The sequence below is a fragment of the Leopardus geoffroyi genome, chromosome B3, assembly GCF_018350155.1.
Source record: "Leopardus geoffroyi isolate Oge1 chromosome B3, O.geoffroyi_Oge1_pat1.0, whole genome shotgun sequence".
Taxonomy (NCBI): Eukaryota; Metazoa; Chordata; class Mammalia; order Carnivora; family Felidae; genus Leopardus; species Leopardus geoffroyi.
The window spans coordinates 62,487,686-62,505,727 of NC_059337.1; the positions used below are offsets into that span (position 1 = coordinate 62,487,686).

Below are 18,042 nucleotides of genomic sequence, written 5' to 3' on the forward strand. Positions count from 1 at the left end.
ATAAAATTCAGGGTAAGGGCTCTGGAACATATTCCATGTCTTCTACTGAGCACAGACCTAGATTCTACCATCATGGCTGATGCTTGATAAAGGAGCTGGGTCTGGTGGTCTGTGTTGAACCCTCGAGCATATGCTACATTATCCAGGACATCACTGCCGGAGAGACCATATCTAGAAGAGAATAGAGAACATTTTTAGACTGCACACAAAACTCAGGCAGACTTGAAATTAACAAAGAAATTACTTGGATGATTAGGCAAGAAATGTTATGACCAAAGAATATTAATTCCTTTTCTACTAAAAGTAGAAGGAGTAGATCTACCAGGCAGGACTTCAGACTAAATCAAATTTAGTCTTTGAGGACTCCTGAGCCAAAATAAGAAATTTCTAAATGTAATGTTCCAAATGTTTCCCGGAAAAACCAAAGCAACATGACAGAATTGGAACTGAAACAAATCATCATTCAATTAAATTCATGTAAACTATTGTTATACAGGAATAAAACCTTCTGAACAGACTCAACTTGAAGAAGTTCAAGAGAAGTGTATTTTGTTTTTTTAAATAAAGGTTTTCACTTTTTAAAGTTTGAGAGAGCGAGTAAGCGAGCGAGTAGGGGAGGCACAAAGAAAGGGGGAGAGAGAGAATCCCAAGCAGGCTCCACAGTCAGCATGGAGCCTGACCCGGGGCTCTATCTCACAAACTGTGAGAGCATGACCTGAGCCAAAATCAAGAGTCAGACACTTAACTGACCAAATCACCCAGGTACTCCTGTATTTCATTTCTTCTATTCTTTTCTTGCTAGTAACCAGTTATAGTTAAGATAGATTATAAGACATGTATCCAGTATGGTTAAATAAGTGATACCTTAGTTCATCATGTGCTTCAATAATGATTTTTTCCTTTGCATTTTTTTTTTTCAACGTTTATTTATTTTGGGGACAGAGAGAGACAGAGCATGAATGGGGGAGGGGCAGAGAGAGAGGGAGACACAGAATCGGAAACCGGCTCCAGGCTCTGAGCCATCAGCCCAGAGCCTGACGCGGGGCTCGAACTCACGGACCGCAAGATCATGACCTGGCTTAAGTCGGACGCCCAACCGACTGCGCCACCCAGGCGCCCCTCCTTTGCATTTTTTAAAGTTTATTTATTTCCAGAGAGAGAGAGAGAGAGAGAGAGCGAGCGCGCGCGCACATGAGAGTGGGGAGGGGCAGGAGAGTGGTGGAGAGAGAATCCCAAGCAGGCTGACAGCTCAGAGCTGGACTTGGGGCTCAATCCTATGATCATGAAATCATGACCTGAGCTGAAACCAAGAGTCAGACACTCAACTGACTGAGCCACCCAGGTGCCATTCCTTTTGCATTAGCATATAAGAGGACCTTTTTCTCTTACTTTCTCAAACTTAAAAAAAAAAAAGGCAAGTAAGATATCTTCTATTTTCTTAGAATAATCTTTTTTTTTCTTATACCTCTCTAACTGCTACCCTAAGATTTGAATGCTCAAAGTGGTATGAGTAGGACAACTTTTATTTTCATTAAATATACCATAATGGAGACCCATTTCTTCAAAGATATTTTGATTTTATCCATCTATCAAGACACAACTAAATGCCTGCATTTTTACAAAGGTTCCCCCTGCACCTCTCAAATAGATGTGATTCTCCCTCTTGTGCACTTCTAGAAAATTTGGTTTAGGACTTTATATGGCACTTTTGAGGAGCCACCCTACCATTCTTTTACTAGACTACAAATTTCTTGAGGGAAAAACTTGGCCTCTCTTACCTAGCACATTTTTTATACCTAGTAAATTCTGAATAAATGTTACTGAATAAAGCTTTTATCCATAACCCAAAGAGAACCATACCACTATACCCAAGTAATATTTTCATATTAACGTCACCTAAAATCATTACAGTTCAAAAGTACACCAACTCGCTTATGTCATAGTTTAAAAGAGAATCTGTTTAAACAAAATCAAGGCACTGTAATTCTTTGAGAACCATAAATTTCTATGTTTATGATCCTGTCAGTCTTTTATAGAAGCAGTCTATGTGGAGACTCTGATCTTTACAAAAGCATACACTGCATTAAACCTATTCTTCTGAGATTTAGCTTAAAAGTTTTCCTCTGGCTTTTCCTCCCCAACAGAACAGAAAAACAAAGGAATATTCTAGCACTTGGATAGAGCATTGCAATGAGGTAAACCTCAATATCAGGACATCTCACTCTAACCAACTGAATTTTCCACATCATCTTTGTACTTTATGGACATTTCACCTGCTATTCTTTGTCATTATCAACACAAGTACTTGTTCAGCTTTGGCATTAAGTGGATTGATGATAATGAATTATTAAGTCTGAGCATGAAGATAATGAGATGCAATAAGGATAGAGTTTTATCTTGGAATCCTGACCAGTTAAACTGGAGATAAAATTTTCCATATTTAAATCATGGCTGTAAGAAAAAAAGATTCAAGAGGCCTAAGTACTGCACTACACAAGTCTAGATTTGCTGAAGAAGCATTAATATCATCTATCAGGAAAGTATCTTTTGCTATAAGAATAAGGATGGTTCACCAGAAAAACAAAGAGTTACTCTGGCCTGTCAGCAGCACTCACAAGAAACACTATAGGGATCTCGATGCTTACATTCCTGAAGCAGTACATGGAATTTTCAATTCCTATAACATGGAAAAAGTTGGCTAAAAATAAGTATCCTCTCTCATAGTGTTTCCAGAACTTCCTCAAGAATAACCTGGAACACTTTTAAAAAAAATTTCCTGGGCCTAACCAAGACTTAATAAATCACAATTTGGGGGGAAGAGGTACAGTAATTTATATATTTAACAAATACCTCTGGTGATTCTTAACACGTAAGTATGAAAAACAGCTATATGGGCTTCAAGGGGGTTCTGGCATTCTTTGAGAGTATTTAAAAACTTTCAAAAAAGGTGGTGACACTGTAGCTAGCAATTATGGTCATGGCTTTTAAACTTTAGCAAGCATCCAGATCACCTAGAGAGCTTATTAAAACATTGCTGGACCCTATTTTGATTCCCTAACAATTTCTGATTCAGTAGAATGTGAGTGGAGTCAGAGGATTTGTACTGTGAACTGTGCCCAGGTGATGCTAATGCAGCTATACTGAGGACTGTATTCTGGAGAAGCCCTGAGTTATAGTAACCTGGATGTGGGTCAGTATTCTTCAACAACTAAAATGAGGGTTGTTCTGTTGTGAAGGGAAATTAGGTACTAGCTTAAGGAAGTGCTGTTACTTTCTCATAACTATAATATAAACGCAATATACATAAATTCAATTACAAAAAGTTTTCTGATAGGTAGAAGTGATAAAATAGACTTTTTTATTTAAACATATTTTTCCTTGCTTGCAACTCTTGATCTTGGGGTTGTGGGTTTGAGCCCCATGTTGGGTGTAGAGATTACTTAAAAAGAAAACCTTTAAAAAAGTACAATAAACAGGGGCGCCTGGGTGGCGCAGTCGGTTAAGCATCCGACTTCAGCCAGGTCACGATCTCGCGGTCCGTGAGTTCGAGCCCCGCGTCAGGCTCTGGGCTGATGGCTCAGAGCCTGGAGCCTGTTTCCGATTCTGTGTCTCCCTCTCTCTCTGCCCCTCCCCCGTTCATGCTCTGTCTCTCTCTGTCCCAAAAATAAATAAACGTTGAAAAAAAAAAAAAATTAAAAAAAAAAAAAAGTACAATAAACATTTTTCCTTTAGTTGACAAAACAGCCATAAACATGGCCCTAATTAATAAATACTAATTCATTCATTAATAAATGCCAAATGCCCTTTTCTAGGGCTTAGGTAGACAGTGAGTGACCAAAACAAAGCCCTGTCCTCATAGCCAACATTTTACTATCTCATCTATCCTATCTGAGCACTCATTTATGTTACTGGGCAAAATTCTAACTCAAAAAACTCAGCTACTGAAACAGTGTACTTAAAAATTAAAAGTGTGTGGGGTGCCTGGGTGGCGCAGTCGGTTAAGCGTCCGACTTCAGCCAGGTCACGATCTCGCGGTCCGTGAGTTCGAGCCCCGCGTCAGGCTCTGGGCTGATGGCTCAGAGCCTGGAGCCTGTTTCCGTTTCTGTGTCTCCCTCTCTCTCTGCCCCTCCCCCGTTCATGCTCTGTCTCTCTCTGTCCCCCCAAAAATAAATAAACGTTGAAAAAAAAAAAATTAAAAGTGTGACTTCTGTACAAGAACAAAAATAACTTTGGGAGGGAAGATACAGTGTAGTACACCCATCTTTAGAAAATGAAGATCAGGGGAGCCTGGGTGGCTCAGTTGGTTGAGTGACTCTGGCTCAGGTCATGATCTCGTGGTTAGTGAGTTTGAGCCCCACATTGGGCTTGCTGCTGTCAAGCTTTGGATCCTCTATCCCCCTCTCTCTGCCCTTCCGCCACTTATGCTCTCTCAAAAATAAACATTTAAAAAAAAAAGAAAAGAAAAATAAAACTAAGATCAGGTTGCAAATGAGTGAATCTTTTTTTGAAAGATTTTATAAGCAGACACAAAGAGCTGCAATTATGGTTCCAACTGATTTTTTTGCCTCAATGGTTTATGTTTGATACCCTGGATCCCTCAAATAGTAAACTGTGAAAGAGAATTCCGTTATAATTCTAAAGCTAAAAAAAAATTATTTTCAACTTAGCCAGTCAAGTTTCAACTTGAGTCTGATGTCTAAACATGCAATTAAATTATATTTAATGACTAGGTTTCATTAAAATGTGTGGTAGGGACCAAATTATCACATTTGACTCTAGACAAGAGAAATTAAGTAAAACTTTCGACAGTTTATTTGAAAGATGTATTACGGGACAGAGAAACTTGGACATTTGTTACCAACTTTAGTGAGGTATAATTTACATGCCATAAAATTGACCTGCTTTTAAGTGTACAACTGAATGACTTTTTAGTAATAAAATTTGCAGAGTTGTACACCCATTATCACTATCTAATCTTAAAACATTTCCATTTTCCTGAAAAGATCTATCAAGTATATATGCAGTTATTTCCTGTTCCTACTCCCTGCCCAGGCAACCACTTATCTATGGTCTCTACAGATTTTTCTCCTTCTGGAAATTTCATATAAATAAAATTATATAATATGTGGTCTTATGTGCCTAGCTTTTATCATTTAGTATGTCTTCTGAGGTTCATCTATGGTATAACATGCATCGGTACTTCATTCCTTTCTATTGTTGAATAGTACTCCACTGTATACATAAACCAAATTTTGTTAATTCATTCATGAGTTGATTGCCAATTGGGTTATTTTCAGTTTGGGGCTATTATAACAATACTATAAACATCCATATACAAGTCTGTATGTGGATATGTTTTCGTATCTCTTGGGTACATACATAACCGGAGTGAAACTGCTGGGTTATGTGGTAATTTTATATTTAACTGCCACACTGTTTTCCAAAGTGACTGGACCATTTTACATTCTTACCAGCAATTAGGATTCTAGTTTCTTTACATCCTCCCTAACAATTGTTACTACCTTTTTTATTACTGCTACCCTGGTGGTGGTATCTCATTGTTGTTTTGTTTTTCCCCTTGACTAATGACGTTGAGCATCTTTTCATGTGCTTCTTGGCCATTTACCTTGTTTGGAGAAACAGCTATACAAATAGTTTGCTCATTTTTTAATTGGGTTTTTTTATTGTTGGATTTTAAGAGATCTTTGTATAGTCTGGATACTAGACCCTTCAGATACATGATTTGCAAATATTTTCTGACATTCTCTGGGTTGTCTTTGTACTTTCTTACTAATGTTCTTTGAAACACACAAGTTTCAAATTTTGATGAAAATAAAAACATCAATTTTTTTCTTTCATGGATTTTGTTTTGAAATCTTTGCCTACCTCAAGATCACAAATATTTTTGTCTGCCCTTTTGTCCTAAGTTTTATAGTATTAGTTTTATTTAGGACCATCATCCTTAAAATAGTAATAATAAAGTACATATACATGACATATAATTGACCATTTCAACCTTTTTAAAAATGTACAGTCCAGTGGCAATAAGTACATTTCCATGGTGTACAACCATCACCACCATCCCTCTCCACAACTTTTTATCATCCCAAACTAAAACTGTATCCCTTAAATAATAACTCCTAATTCCCCTCACCTCCTGCTCCTGGGGACCACTGTTCTACTACCTTTATGAATTTGACTACTTTAAGTACCTCATATAAGAGGAGGAATCATATAATTTGTCCTTGGGTAACTGGCTTATTTCACTTAGCATATTTTCAATATTCATCCATGTTGTATCATGTATGAGAATTTCCTTCCTTTTTAAGATTAAAAAATATCCCATTGTGTGTTTATATGACATTTTGTTTATCCATTCACCTAGTGATGAATAAATGGGTTGTTTCCACTTTTCGGCTATTGTGATTAGTGCTATGAACACTGGTGTACAAGTACCGAAGTCCGTATTTCAATTCTTTAGAGCATATACTCACAAGTGGAACTGCTGAATTATACTATAATTCTGTTTAATTTTTTGAAGAGTTATCAGACTATTATCCATTTTTGTCAATTTTATGTATGGTGTAAGGGTCTAAATTTATCTTTTTGCATGTTGATACCCAACAACATTAGCACCATTTACTGAAAAGACTCTTATTTGGGAACCATTAAATTGTCTTGGCATCTTTATCAAAAATCAAGTGACTATAAATTAAAGAGCTCATTTCTGAATTCTCAGTTCTGTCTCACTGATTTACATGTCTGTCCTATGCCAGTACCACACTGTCTTAATTTTTGTTGCCTTATAGTAAATTTTAAAATAAAGAAGACCAAGACCTCCAATTTTGTTCTTTCTCTTCACCTCCCCCCCCCAAGAATGGTTTGGCTATTCTGGATCCTAGACATTTCTATATAAATTTTATAATTAGCTTGTTGATTTCTACAAAAAAGTTTCCTAAAACTTCTGTAGGGATTGTGCTGAATCCATAGATTAGTTGGAGGAAAAATTAAGACTTTAGTAATACTGTGTCTTCCAATACATGAAGATGGACTGTTTCTCTAATTATGTAGATCTTCAATTTCTTTCATCGATGTTTTGTAGTCTTCTGTTGAAATTATTACTATTTTGATCTTTTTGACAGTGAATGGATTCAGTGCTACTGTGAATGATGAAATTGGGTTCTTAATTTTTGAACTGTTCATTGCTTGTGTATGAAAATACAATGGATTTCTGCATACTGACACTATATCCTACAACCTTGCTGAACTAATCTAGTTCTAGCAGTTTTGTGTCTATGTAGATTCCTTAGGATTTTCTACATACAGGAGCATGTCATTGGTGAATAAAGATAGTTCTACATCTTCCATTCCAATCTGGATGCCTTTCATTTCATTTTCTCACCTGACTTCACTGACAAGGACCTTCAGTACATTCAGCATATTCCACTTCAGTAGAATATAAGTAGTGAGAATAGACATCCTCACCTTGTTTCCAATCTTAAGGAGAAAGCATTCAGACTTTCACCATGAAGTATGACGCTAGCTACAGGTCTTTTGAAGTAAGATACTGGTCCCCAACAAAATATGGTTAAATTGTCTATTTTGTTCTTCAATTACGGCAGTTTTTGTTTCACATATTTTGGGGCCTGAGGATAGGTATGGATATGTTTATAATGTTCTATTTTCCCAATGTTCTTCTTTGTCTCTAGTAATACATATTTTTTGTCTTAAAGTCTATATTGTCTGATATTAGTATAGCCACTCCAGCTCTCTTATGGTTACTGTTTGTATGCAATATGTTACCATCTTTTTTCTTTCAACCTATGTGTCTCTGAATCTAAAGTGTTTCTCTAGGAGACAGCATACAGTTGTAGTTTTTTATCCAGTCTGACAATAACTCATAGATTTTAAAGAAGAGCACTTTCCTCTACTATGGAAGGTCATTCTTCTGAACTACACATAACATTGGAATACACAGAAGAGACACTCTTCAGACATACTAATAACCCTGGCAATCATTACAGTGACAGGTGAGGCCAGATTTATTTAATCGAGTAACCTACCTCTCAGCCACTGCTAGCAGCCTTTCTGGCCTAAAAGTACCTTCTGTGTCAATGTACATGGCTTTTCCTTCTCCTCCACCTCGGTCAATGGGAAGCTAGAGAGAACAAAAATAACAATGTGGAAATGAACACTGTACTTCTTCTGATATAACTAATCAACTTCCCCATTCACCCCAATTAGGCAAAGGGAAAAAATACATTAAAGAGACACTCAGAAGTAGGGAAGAAGCATTCCCTTCTAAGAGAAATACAAATAGTAGAAACAAGGAATAATGAAGCTCATGGTGACCCACACCAAGTGAATCCAGAGTCCTACCAGAGTTGGATTGCTTGGAAATACAGTTCAAAGTAGATGATAAAATTCTAAGTCTGCATACCAATATAAGACTGAACAATTCGGGGCGCCTGGGTGGCGCAGTCGGTTAAGCGTCCGACTTCAGCCAGGTCACGATCTCGCGGTCCGTGAGTTCGAGCCCCGCGTCAGGCTCTGGGCTGATGGCTCAGAGCCTGGAGCCTGTTTCCGATTCTGTGTCTCCCTCTCTCTCTGCCCCTCCCCTGTTCATGCTCTGTCTCTCTCTGTCCCAAAAATAAACAAACGTTGAAAAAAAAAAAAAAAAAAAAAGACTGAACAATTCTCTCAAGAATACAAACATTAAAAAAATTTTTTTTTCAGATCCCAGGTAAGTTTTTTTTAATGTTTTTTTTTTTTAATTTTTGACAGAGAGAGAGAAAGAGAGAGAGAGCGCGAGTGCGCGCGCGAGTGAGCATGGGGTAGGGACAAAGATTGAGGGAGACATAGGAACTGAAGCAGGCTCTGCGTTGTTAGCAGAGAGCCTGATGTGGGGCTCAGATGCACGAACCGTGAGATCATGACCTGAGCCGAAGTTGGATGCTTAAATGACTGAGCCACCTAGGAGCCCGGAGTACAAACATTTGAAAGATTATTTACTACGTTAGCTTGTAAGTTTAAAGAAAAAAAGAAAAAAGGTGCTCATTCCAATAGTACCTACAGGCGTTAAAAATGAACAAAAGGAAAAAAAGGAGAGTTTTTTAAATAAAAAAAAAATTTTTTTAACATTTATTTATTTTTGAGAGACAGCATGAGCAGGAAAGGGGCAGAGAGAGGGACAAAGAATCTGAAGCAGGCTCCAGGCTGTGAACTGTCAGCACACAGCCCAATGTGGGGCTTGAACTCATGACCCATGAGATGGTCATGACCTGAGCTGAAGTCGGACACTTAACCGACTGAGCCACCCAGGTGCCCCGGAAAGTAGAGTTTAAAGAAAAAGGAAAGAAACGAAAACAGTCTTATGAACCACTTAGGGAAATCTCAGTTTTGGGCTATCCATCCCATGCCAGACACCTTTGAGTTTTACAAATTTTAAGTGAATTATGCTGAAGGGTAGTTTCCACCCTAGAAATCTACTTTGGAGCCATAATTCACCTTTAAATTCTAAGGAAAATCCTTTAGGACATTTTACATTAAGGGCCTAGTATCATCAAAATTTCTTTTTCCTATTTCTGAGAAAATCCTTTTCAAAATTATGAAAGTACTATATGCTTGATTTAAAAATTCACACAATATAGAAATAAGTAGAGTAAAAACTAAAAGCTCTTCTTTATCCCTCCCATCTCCCAGAAGTAATCTTCCAGATCATAATCTATGCAGTTTCATACAAAGGCTTTTCATATGTGGTTCTGCCATTACCATGTGACCTTGAGAATATTAATCTGTTTCCTTTTCTGTAAAATGTAGATAAAACCCACCTTATAGGATTGTTCTGAAGATTAAATAACTCACATAAAGTGTTTAGCACAGTGCTTGACACACAGAAAGCACTTTGAAATCTGATGATATGTCTACCCCTACAGCATTGACCTTAGCACTCAGTTACAGAGGCTTTGTTAATTTGGAAAGGGGAAAAAGATTGTTATCTTTTAAATCCTAAGAATCCACGGAAGGAGAAAAGGATATGTATACAACAAAAGAGGGTCTCGACAGAGGAAATGTTTGGAATCACTGGCCAAAACGACAGCAAAGGCTGGCTTAGTTTTTTGGGGAGGAGAAAATCTTGAGACTCAGGGCTGAAGAAATTAAGGAATTAAGATGAATGAGGATCCTCATTTTTCTCACTGTTTGTTATCTTTAGTGCTAGCATGAGAAGAGGTTCTTTTTCAGCTATGTGACCTCTTTGGAAGAAGGGAGACCACAGGTGGCTGGGTATAGGTAGGCAGACTGACAGAAAAGTGGACAAGGTCCCAGTGTGTTTATTGAGCCAATTTCAAAGGGATGGACTGCATGCTCTGCACTCCAGCCCATTCTGTCCCCTCCATCTTGCCCTCCAGTGCCACTGCAGTTATCTTGTGTTACTGGACTGGGACACCACCACCAAGTTAGCTATTTTTAATAACTGCTCAGTAACATAATTTCACCCTTCTTCCTAATTTAGTGATGCAGGTTGTTCTGAACTTTCACCATTTTATAATGCTATGGTATAAACTCTTTGCACATTTATTCTTGACTTTATGTGAAAATTGTGGAAGCCACATTTAAAAAAACTTTTTTTTAAATGTTTCTTTTTGAGACAGAGAAAGAGATAGAGCATGAGCAGTAGAGGGGCAGAGAAAGAGGGAGACAGAAAATCTGAAGCAGGCTCCAGGCTCTGAACAGTCAGCACAGAGCCCGATGCAAGGCTCAAACTCACAAACCGTGACATCATGACCTGAGCCAAAGATGGACCCTTCACCAACTGACCCACCCAGATGCCCCATGGAAGCCACATTTTCTGTCAAAGGGCATATATGCGTTCAAAACTGCAATTTTTGATAAACTGTATTCTCTGAATTTGAAAATATCTCTAGTACTTTGAACAAACATGGGTTCTTTATTTTTGTCATCTAACTGTGGCTCTCAGCTTTACATAACTTCATTATTAGATAGAGATCTAATGTACTGGAATTTTATTTTATTAAGAAGTAAAATTAAGTTGGGGCGCCTGGGTGGCGCAGTCGGTTAGGCGTCCGACTTCAGCCAGGTCACGATCTCGCGGTCCGTGGGTTCGAGCCCCGCATCAGGCTCTGGGCTGATGGCTCAGAGCCTGGAGCCTGTTTCCGATTCTGCATCTCCCTCTCTCTCTGCCCCTCCCCCATTCATGCTCTGTCTCTCTCTGTCCCAAAAATGAATAAACGTTGAAAAAAAAAAAAATTAAAAAAAAAAAAAAGAAAATTAAGTTAAGAAAATCTTAACAAATGAGAGCAGAAAATGTTTAGATTCAAACAGTAATCTAACATCCTCTCTATACCTCTAGTTCCAGGTCTCAGGATGGTGAAATGTAATCCTTTCTGTTATTAATGAATTAGCATGTTTGTCTCTTAAAACAAAACAAAACAAAAAAAGCTCTATAGGTGTTCAGTCACCTGTGAATGTTCAGTTACTTTTTTTTTTTTTCCAACGTTTATTTATTTTTGGGACAGAGAGAGACAGAGCATGAACAGGGGAGGGGCAGAGAGAGAGGGAGACACAGAATCGGAAACAGGCTCCAGGCTCTGAGCCATCAGCCCAGAGCCTGACGCGGGGCTCGAACTCACGGACCGCGAGATCGTGACCTGGCTGAAGTCGGATGCTTAACCGACTGCGCCACCCAGGCGCCCCATCAGTTACTTTTATAGAAAGGATATGTTTGAGAATTTTGCTTCAGTTTATTGTTGACAGGCATAATCTACTTAATAAATAGTCCCAGGATAGGATTCTGTTTGCACAGTTGAAGAGCATAAGCGTGATATACGTAGTTGCCCTAATTGCTTCTCGGCCTTTTGGCTAAGATCAAGTGTACGTAGTTGCCCTAGCCACTACAGATATACTGTAAATATATATTCCACATGAATCTCTGTCAAAACAACATGCAGAAACCATTTCTACTTAAAAAGGTAACATATCCTGTCAAACGACCCACATCATGGTGCTATATTTCCCTTTTGCTAACAGTTTTCTAATGGTACCCAGGCAGTAAGCTACAGCTTCTATAGCTCACTACCACTCTTCTTCTCAATGCTCCCCTCTTTATAAGTCTCAGTCTCAAAGTTCTCCTCTACCCCCAATCTCTCCTCCTCAGAATTCTTTATGAGGAGAAACAACAATGGCTCAGGTATACCTGACAGTGGAATTCTAACTTGGCTGTCTCATAAGACATACAGTGACATTTGGTCTGCAACAAAAAGATCAGTAGAGCAATCAGGAAAAGAAGCAATTAAAATGAGAATTAAATAATTAAAATTAAAAGGAAAAAGGTAAATGATGAAAAAAACCAGGAGACTATCAAGCACTATCAAGCTGGGCCTCTTACTGTTCCAAACACCTTTATTCACAAAGAACCAGAGTATTTTCCTATCTCAAGAAATGACATTCACCATTTCAACGTAGAAGCTGTGACTAATGAAGTACATATCTATAACATGAAAAAAAATAAAGATTTTGTTGGGTGACTTGAGAAAATATTAGTCTCTGCAGATATATGTGTCTTACTAAAATGTGAACTTATGTAAGACACAGGGTGCTAACAAAATAAGTATTTCTTTTTTTTTAATATTTATATTTGAGAGTGAGAGAGAGAAAGAGAGGGAGGGAGGGGCAGAGAGAAGGAGATACAGAATCTGAAATAGGCTCTAGGCTTCGAGCTGTCAGCACAGAGCCTGACACGGGCCTCAAACTCGGGAACGGTGAGATCACGACCTGACCTGAAGTCAGATGCTTAAATGAGTCACCCAGGTGCCCCACAAAATCAGTTGTTTTTTTTTTACGGCTTGTAATACCATCTGAAACCATAGCACATTACATTGATATAATTAACATTTTTGATAAACTATTTAAATACTGAATAAATTATGAGGGACAGTTCAAAACTCTTTTTACAAGAGGAAAAAAAAACACAAAAGAGAACAATTTATAAATGGGTTCCAAGAACTACTGTTGTCGAGAGAGTAAGAATTCACACTAGAATAGAAAGATACCAGTAACCCTCCTCTGTCATACTGCTATAAAGAGGCAAATTTCATGTGAGTTGTTCCTGAACTTCATCGATAAGCTGTGTCCATGGGAGAAGTGAGTATAATCTATCTAGATTAAAATAATGCCATTTCCTTCAAAATACCTAGAACTGTAATAAAGCCTAAAAAAATTCTTAAAAATTAAAAAAAAAAATTTCTTAATATTTATTTTTGAGGGAGAGTGAGACAGAGCATGAGTGGGGGAGGGGCAGAGAGAGGGAGACAGAATCTGAAGCAGGCTCCAGGTTCCAAACTGTCAGCACAGAGCTCAATGCGGGGCTTGAATCCACAAACGTTAAGATCATGACCTGAGCCAAAGTCGGACGCTCAAATGACTGAGCCACCCAGGCGACCCTAACATTTTTTTTTTAATGTTTGTTTTTGAGAGAGAGAGAGAGAGAGAGAGAGAGAGAGAGAGAGAGAGAGAGAAAACGAACGCAAGTGGGGGGAGGAGCAGAGAGAGAAGGGGACACAGAATGCGAAGCAGGCTCCAGGCTCTGAGCTGTCAGCACAGAGCCCAACGTGGGGCTCCAACTCCCGAACCATGAGATCATGACCTGAGCTGAAGTCAGACACTTAACTGACTGAGCCACCCAGGCACTCCTAGCCTCAAAAAATTCTAATAGAGTTGACCCATAGTAATGGGCCAGGTTCCAGGGTACTCACTGGGCCAGCTACTCACAGCAACATACCCTTAAACCAAGGAATGTTAGGACCCCAAAGAAGAAAAAGGGCTCCTCAAAACACTGCTTAAGGTTGCAAAACAGTGACAAATTTGTTCACTGTCCCTTCTATATCCTTCTTATCTCTTCTCAGATCTTTCATTTTCAGAGATTTCAATGTTACTTCTCTACATAGGACTTAGTTACACCATCTCTAAATACTGCTAGACAATTTTACTTGGTTGTCTCATTACCTCAAACCCAATTCTCTAAATTTGAACTAATCTTTCCATAAAAACTACCTCTCTCCCCCAAATCCTTTCTAGAGTTTACCAAATTAATACATTGTTGGGCTGAGGGATATATATATTTTTTATCATCAGTCATTAAATGCCGCCTTTTACATCTTCTGCCTGTATCTCTTCAATGTGACTATTTTAGTTTATACCCAATCAGCTAATGTTTATAATAATCATCCATTAAATATCCTCAGCTTTTGCCTCTCCTTCCAATTCTCAACAGGTTGCTACCAGCATATTTCTGAAAATATTACTTGTTATTCAAAAAAAATTTTTTTAACGTTTCATTTTTGGGAGAGAGAATGCGAACACTCTCCCTCTGAAGCCGACAGCGCAAACTCCAACATGGGACTTGAACCCACGAACTGTGAGATCATGACCTGAGCTGAAGTTGGACTAAGCCACCCAAGCCCCCTGACTTATTTCTTTTCGGTTGAGGAAGATTTTATGATCTCCACTCTTTACAGAATCGAGTGTAAACTCCTTACATTACAGCGAAGACCTTCTAAAACGTGTTCTTGAGCTGTCCTTTTTTCTCTTAGAGATTTTATTTTTAAGTAATCTCCATACCTAACGTGGGGCTCAAACTCACAACCCCAAGATCAAGAGTCACATGCTGCACGAACTGAGCCAGCCAGGTGTACCTTGATGTGTCCTTTTAAGGTTTATCTCCTATGACTTTCCAAGTAAGACCTCTGAGCTAGATAAATGGGTTTATTTATTGTCTTCTCCATATATCCTGCCCCTGTGCTCCTGCACTTCTGCACATACCATTCCCTAGATAAATGCTTTTTAATTTCTTTACCTACTCAAATTTAGCATTCTTCAGGAGTATGGTCCAATCCCTTATCTCTCTAAAGTGTTCCATGATTACTTTAGGGTGAAGTAATCCCTCTCTCTTCCTAAAAAAGTTATGCTACTTCCTCCATACAATTTCTGTTATAGTAAGTATGTGCTGGGGTGCCTGACTGGTTTGGTCAGTAAAGCAGATGACTCTTGATCTCAGGTTGTACGTTGGAGCCCCACGTTGGGTGTACAGATTTCTTAAAAAATAAAATCTTAAAACAAACAAAGGAGTATGTCTTAGGACATCTATTCTATTGTCTCCATTGCTTCAAGTATTTACTGAGTGCAAAGCACTGACTAGGCATTAGCAATACAGCAGAAAACAAGCCAGGTACAGGTTTTTACTCTTATAAAGGTTTTAAGAGCATGGGCTTGTAAAGTCGGGTTTGATTTTTGTATCTACCTTTTCAATACAATACGATCTCAGGCAATTAATTATCTCTGTCTATTTCCAAATCCTCCTATGAATGAGAGCATAAGTAGAAGTGGAGAAGATACTTAGTACGAGGTAGAGCAGAAAACAGGAGGAGTTGGGGTGCCTGGGTGGCTCAGTTGGTTAAACGTCCGACTTGATCAGGTCATGATTTCACGGTTTGTGAGTTTGAGCCCCATGTTGGGCTCTGTGCTGATAGCTCAGAGCCTGAGGCCTGCTTTGGATTCTGTGATTCCCTCTCTCCTTTTGCCCCTCCCCTGCTTGTGTGCTTGCTCGCTCACTCTCAAAAATAAATAAAACACTAAAAAAAAAATGAATAAAATGCAGACAATCAGCTTTACGGTATGATTTTTCTCCAGTATGATTAGCTATTAGGGAACAAGCACTCAGAAGACCGCTCTCAGAGAAGACTGAGAAGAGTTCATCCAAAATTGGCATCTGTTCTGATGGGGAATGTAAATCTGAGGGTATTTGTAAAGGAATGACTTTAATGATCAATCATAAAATCTAGACTAGTGAAGAAGGCAGGTGAAGCCTGGGGAGGCCTAATGGATGGTAAGAAAGTATCTGAAATTAAAAATCTGAAAGTATTAGCACAATGAAGAATTCTGCAATAGGAAGTCTACCTTCTAATTAGTCTTAGGGATAGAGAAAGTGCCTTTTATTTCCATCCCAAAAGATGCTTGAAAATAACAAGAATCAACTTTTTCTTGCTGATTTGGTTAGAGCCCAAAAGCTTACCTGGCATGTTACAGCCAATGTATGACAGATCTGAGTCTTCCCAGTTCGGAATTCTCCAAACATCTCTGTAATTGATCCAGTCTCAATTCCTCCTAAAGTAAGAAATATCCTTTAGCAAAATACAAACATTCAGAAACAATAATCATAGAAATGCCCTTGGAGCTCATCAAAAAGATGTATACATAATTTGGAAATCCATTTTTCAACAATCAGTAACTCTTAAAATATTTTTTATTTTGAAATATTTCTAGATCTATAGAAAATTGCTGGGGCGCCTGGGTGGCTCAGTCGGTTAAGCGTCCAACTTCAGCTCAGGTCATGATTGTGTGGTTTCGGGTTCGAGCCCTGTGTCAGGCTCTGTGCTAACTTGGAGCCTGGAACCTGCTTCAGATTCTGTGTCTCCCTCTCTCTCTGCCCCTACCCCCTCATGCCTCTGTCTCTTTCTCTCTCTCTCAAAGGTAAATAAACATTAACATATTTTTTTCTTTTTAATTGCCAAGAAATGTACAGGAAGATCCCATGAATTCTCACCCAGCCTCCTCCAGTGTAACATTTTATATAATTACAGTACAGTATCAATACCAGAAAGCTGTCAGTGATACAGTCATATTTCTCCAACTGTAGGCATACTCATCTCATTTGTGTATCTGTGTACAGCTCTATGTAACTGTATCACACATGTGGCTTTAACTAGAGATATAGAACTATACCATCACAAGTCAATAAGCAGTCACTTAAAAAATACAGATATAATATCACCTAGTACTTTCTAATCGTTAATTGTGTATCTAGCATTGTGCTACACATATATATGTACCATTTCACTTAATTCCAATAACCTATAAGGTAGGAAGTCTTTTTATCCTTATTATGAAGATAATAAAACTGAGGCATAGAGATATTAAGTAATTTGCACATGTAATACCTCCAGTAAATGCTGGGAGGAGGTACAGATGGGAGGGCTAACACTCAAATTTGAGTGTGATTGCTAATTGCATACTATTTTGTCTCCCCCCAAAATGAAAACTTTAAATGTTGAAATATTTGGTGAAGCACTAAGAAACAAATCTTTTAGGGGAGCAGTGTTTTCAAAAGTTCAAAAAAACTTTACAGCTTTCCATAAAGTCCTAAATATTAGTGTGTACTACCATGGATTGATACTATAACCTAGTCTTCAAACATGGAGTGTTTTAGTTATCAGATTTTCAACCTTGTGTTAAAGTAGGTTATAATTAATTCTTTAGGCAGGGGGAGCTTACCCTCTGAATGTGGTATTAAATGGAAACTAAATTAATTAATTGGCAGACAATTTTGTGTAACTCAGGTCCCACCCTACAGCAGTCTTACTTCTTCAATGTGGATAGTTCTATTATCTTTTAATCATATCTAACACACGAATTCTACCCAAATAGTTTTGTTCTGTGACCTGGATGCTTTGCTAACTGTAGTTTACAACAGAGGATAAGGGATTACTATACCTTGAAGTAGTTTGTCAAGTTCTTTGGAGCCAGTAGTAATCTGTATGATCTCTGATCGCCTTTGGTGGAACTCAGTTGCAGTAGTGAAACCCATTGGAACTAACTTGGCTGCCTCAGTCTGGGAAAATTAAGTAATGTCAAATCAACAAAATATGTTTATTATTAATAAAACAAGAACCAGACATAGAGCGGGATGAAACAACATCTAATAACATTTCTAGAATGATTTCTCTTTAAAAAGTTATCAAAATACTAATAGTTCTAGTTCTAGGATTATTTTATCTTTCTGGCAACTAAAGGGTAAACTAATTTAGGGACTCCAAGAAGATTAATTTTGAAATTACTAATTCAAATAATACATCCACATACATAAAAAAAACAAAAAACTATTACAGACCAACATATATGTACTTCGCCTGACTTAATGACAAATGTGACAATATGGCACAAAGTCCAACAATATATTTAAGTCCTCCT

The 18,042-nt window shown here is 38.1% G+C and overlaps 1 protein-coding gene across 3 annotated transcripts in view; it reads right to left on the reverse strand.

The window, feature by feature from the left end:
- The window catches only part of RAD51 (RAD51 recombinase), a 35,525-nt gene that overhangs the window by 1,658 nt on the left and 15,825 nt on the right, over positions 1-18,042 (reverse strand). For all 3 annotated transcript variants that reach the window (XM_045450015.1, XM_045450014.1, XM_045450013.1), the window contains exons 4-7: positions 17,566-17,683; positions 16,088-16,179; positions 8,064-8,158; positions 58-171 (exon numbers count right to left, since the gene is read on the reverse strand). In XM_045450015.1, coding sequence (XP_045305971.1) covers positions 58-171; positions 8,064-8,158; positions 16,088-16,179; positions 17,566-17,683 — 419 coding nt within the window. The remainder of the gene's footprint in view (positions 1-57; positions 172-8,063; positions 8,159-16,087; positions 16,180-17,565; positions 17,684-18,042) is intronic.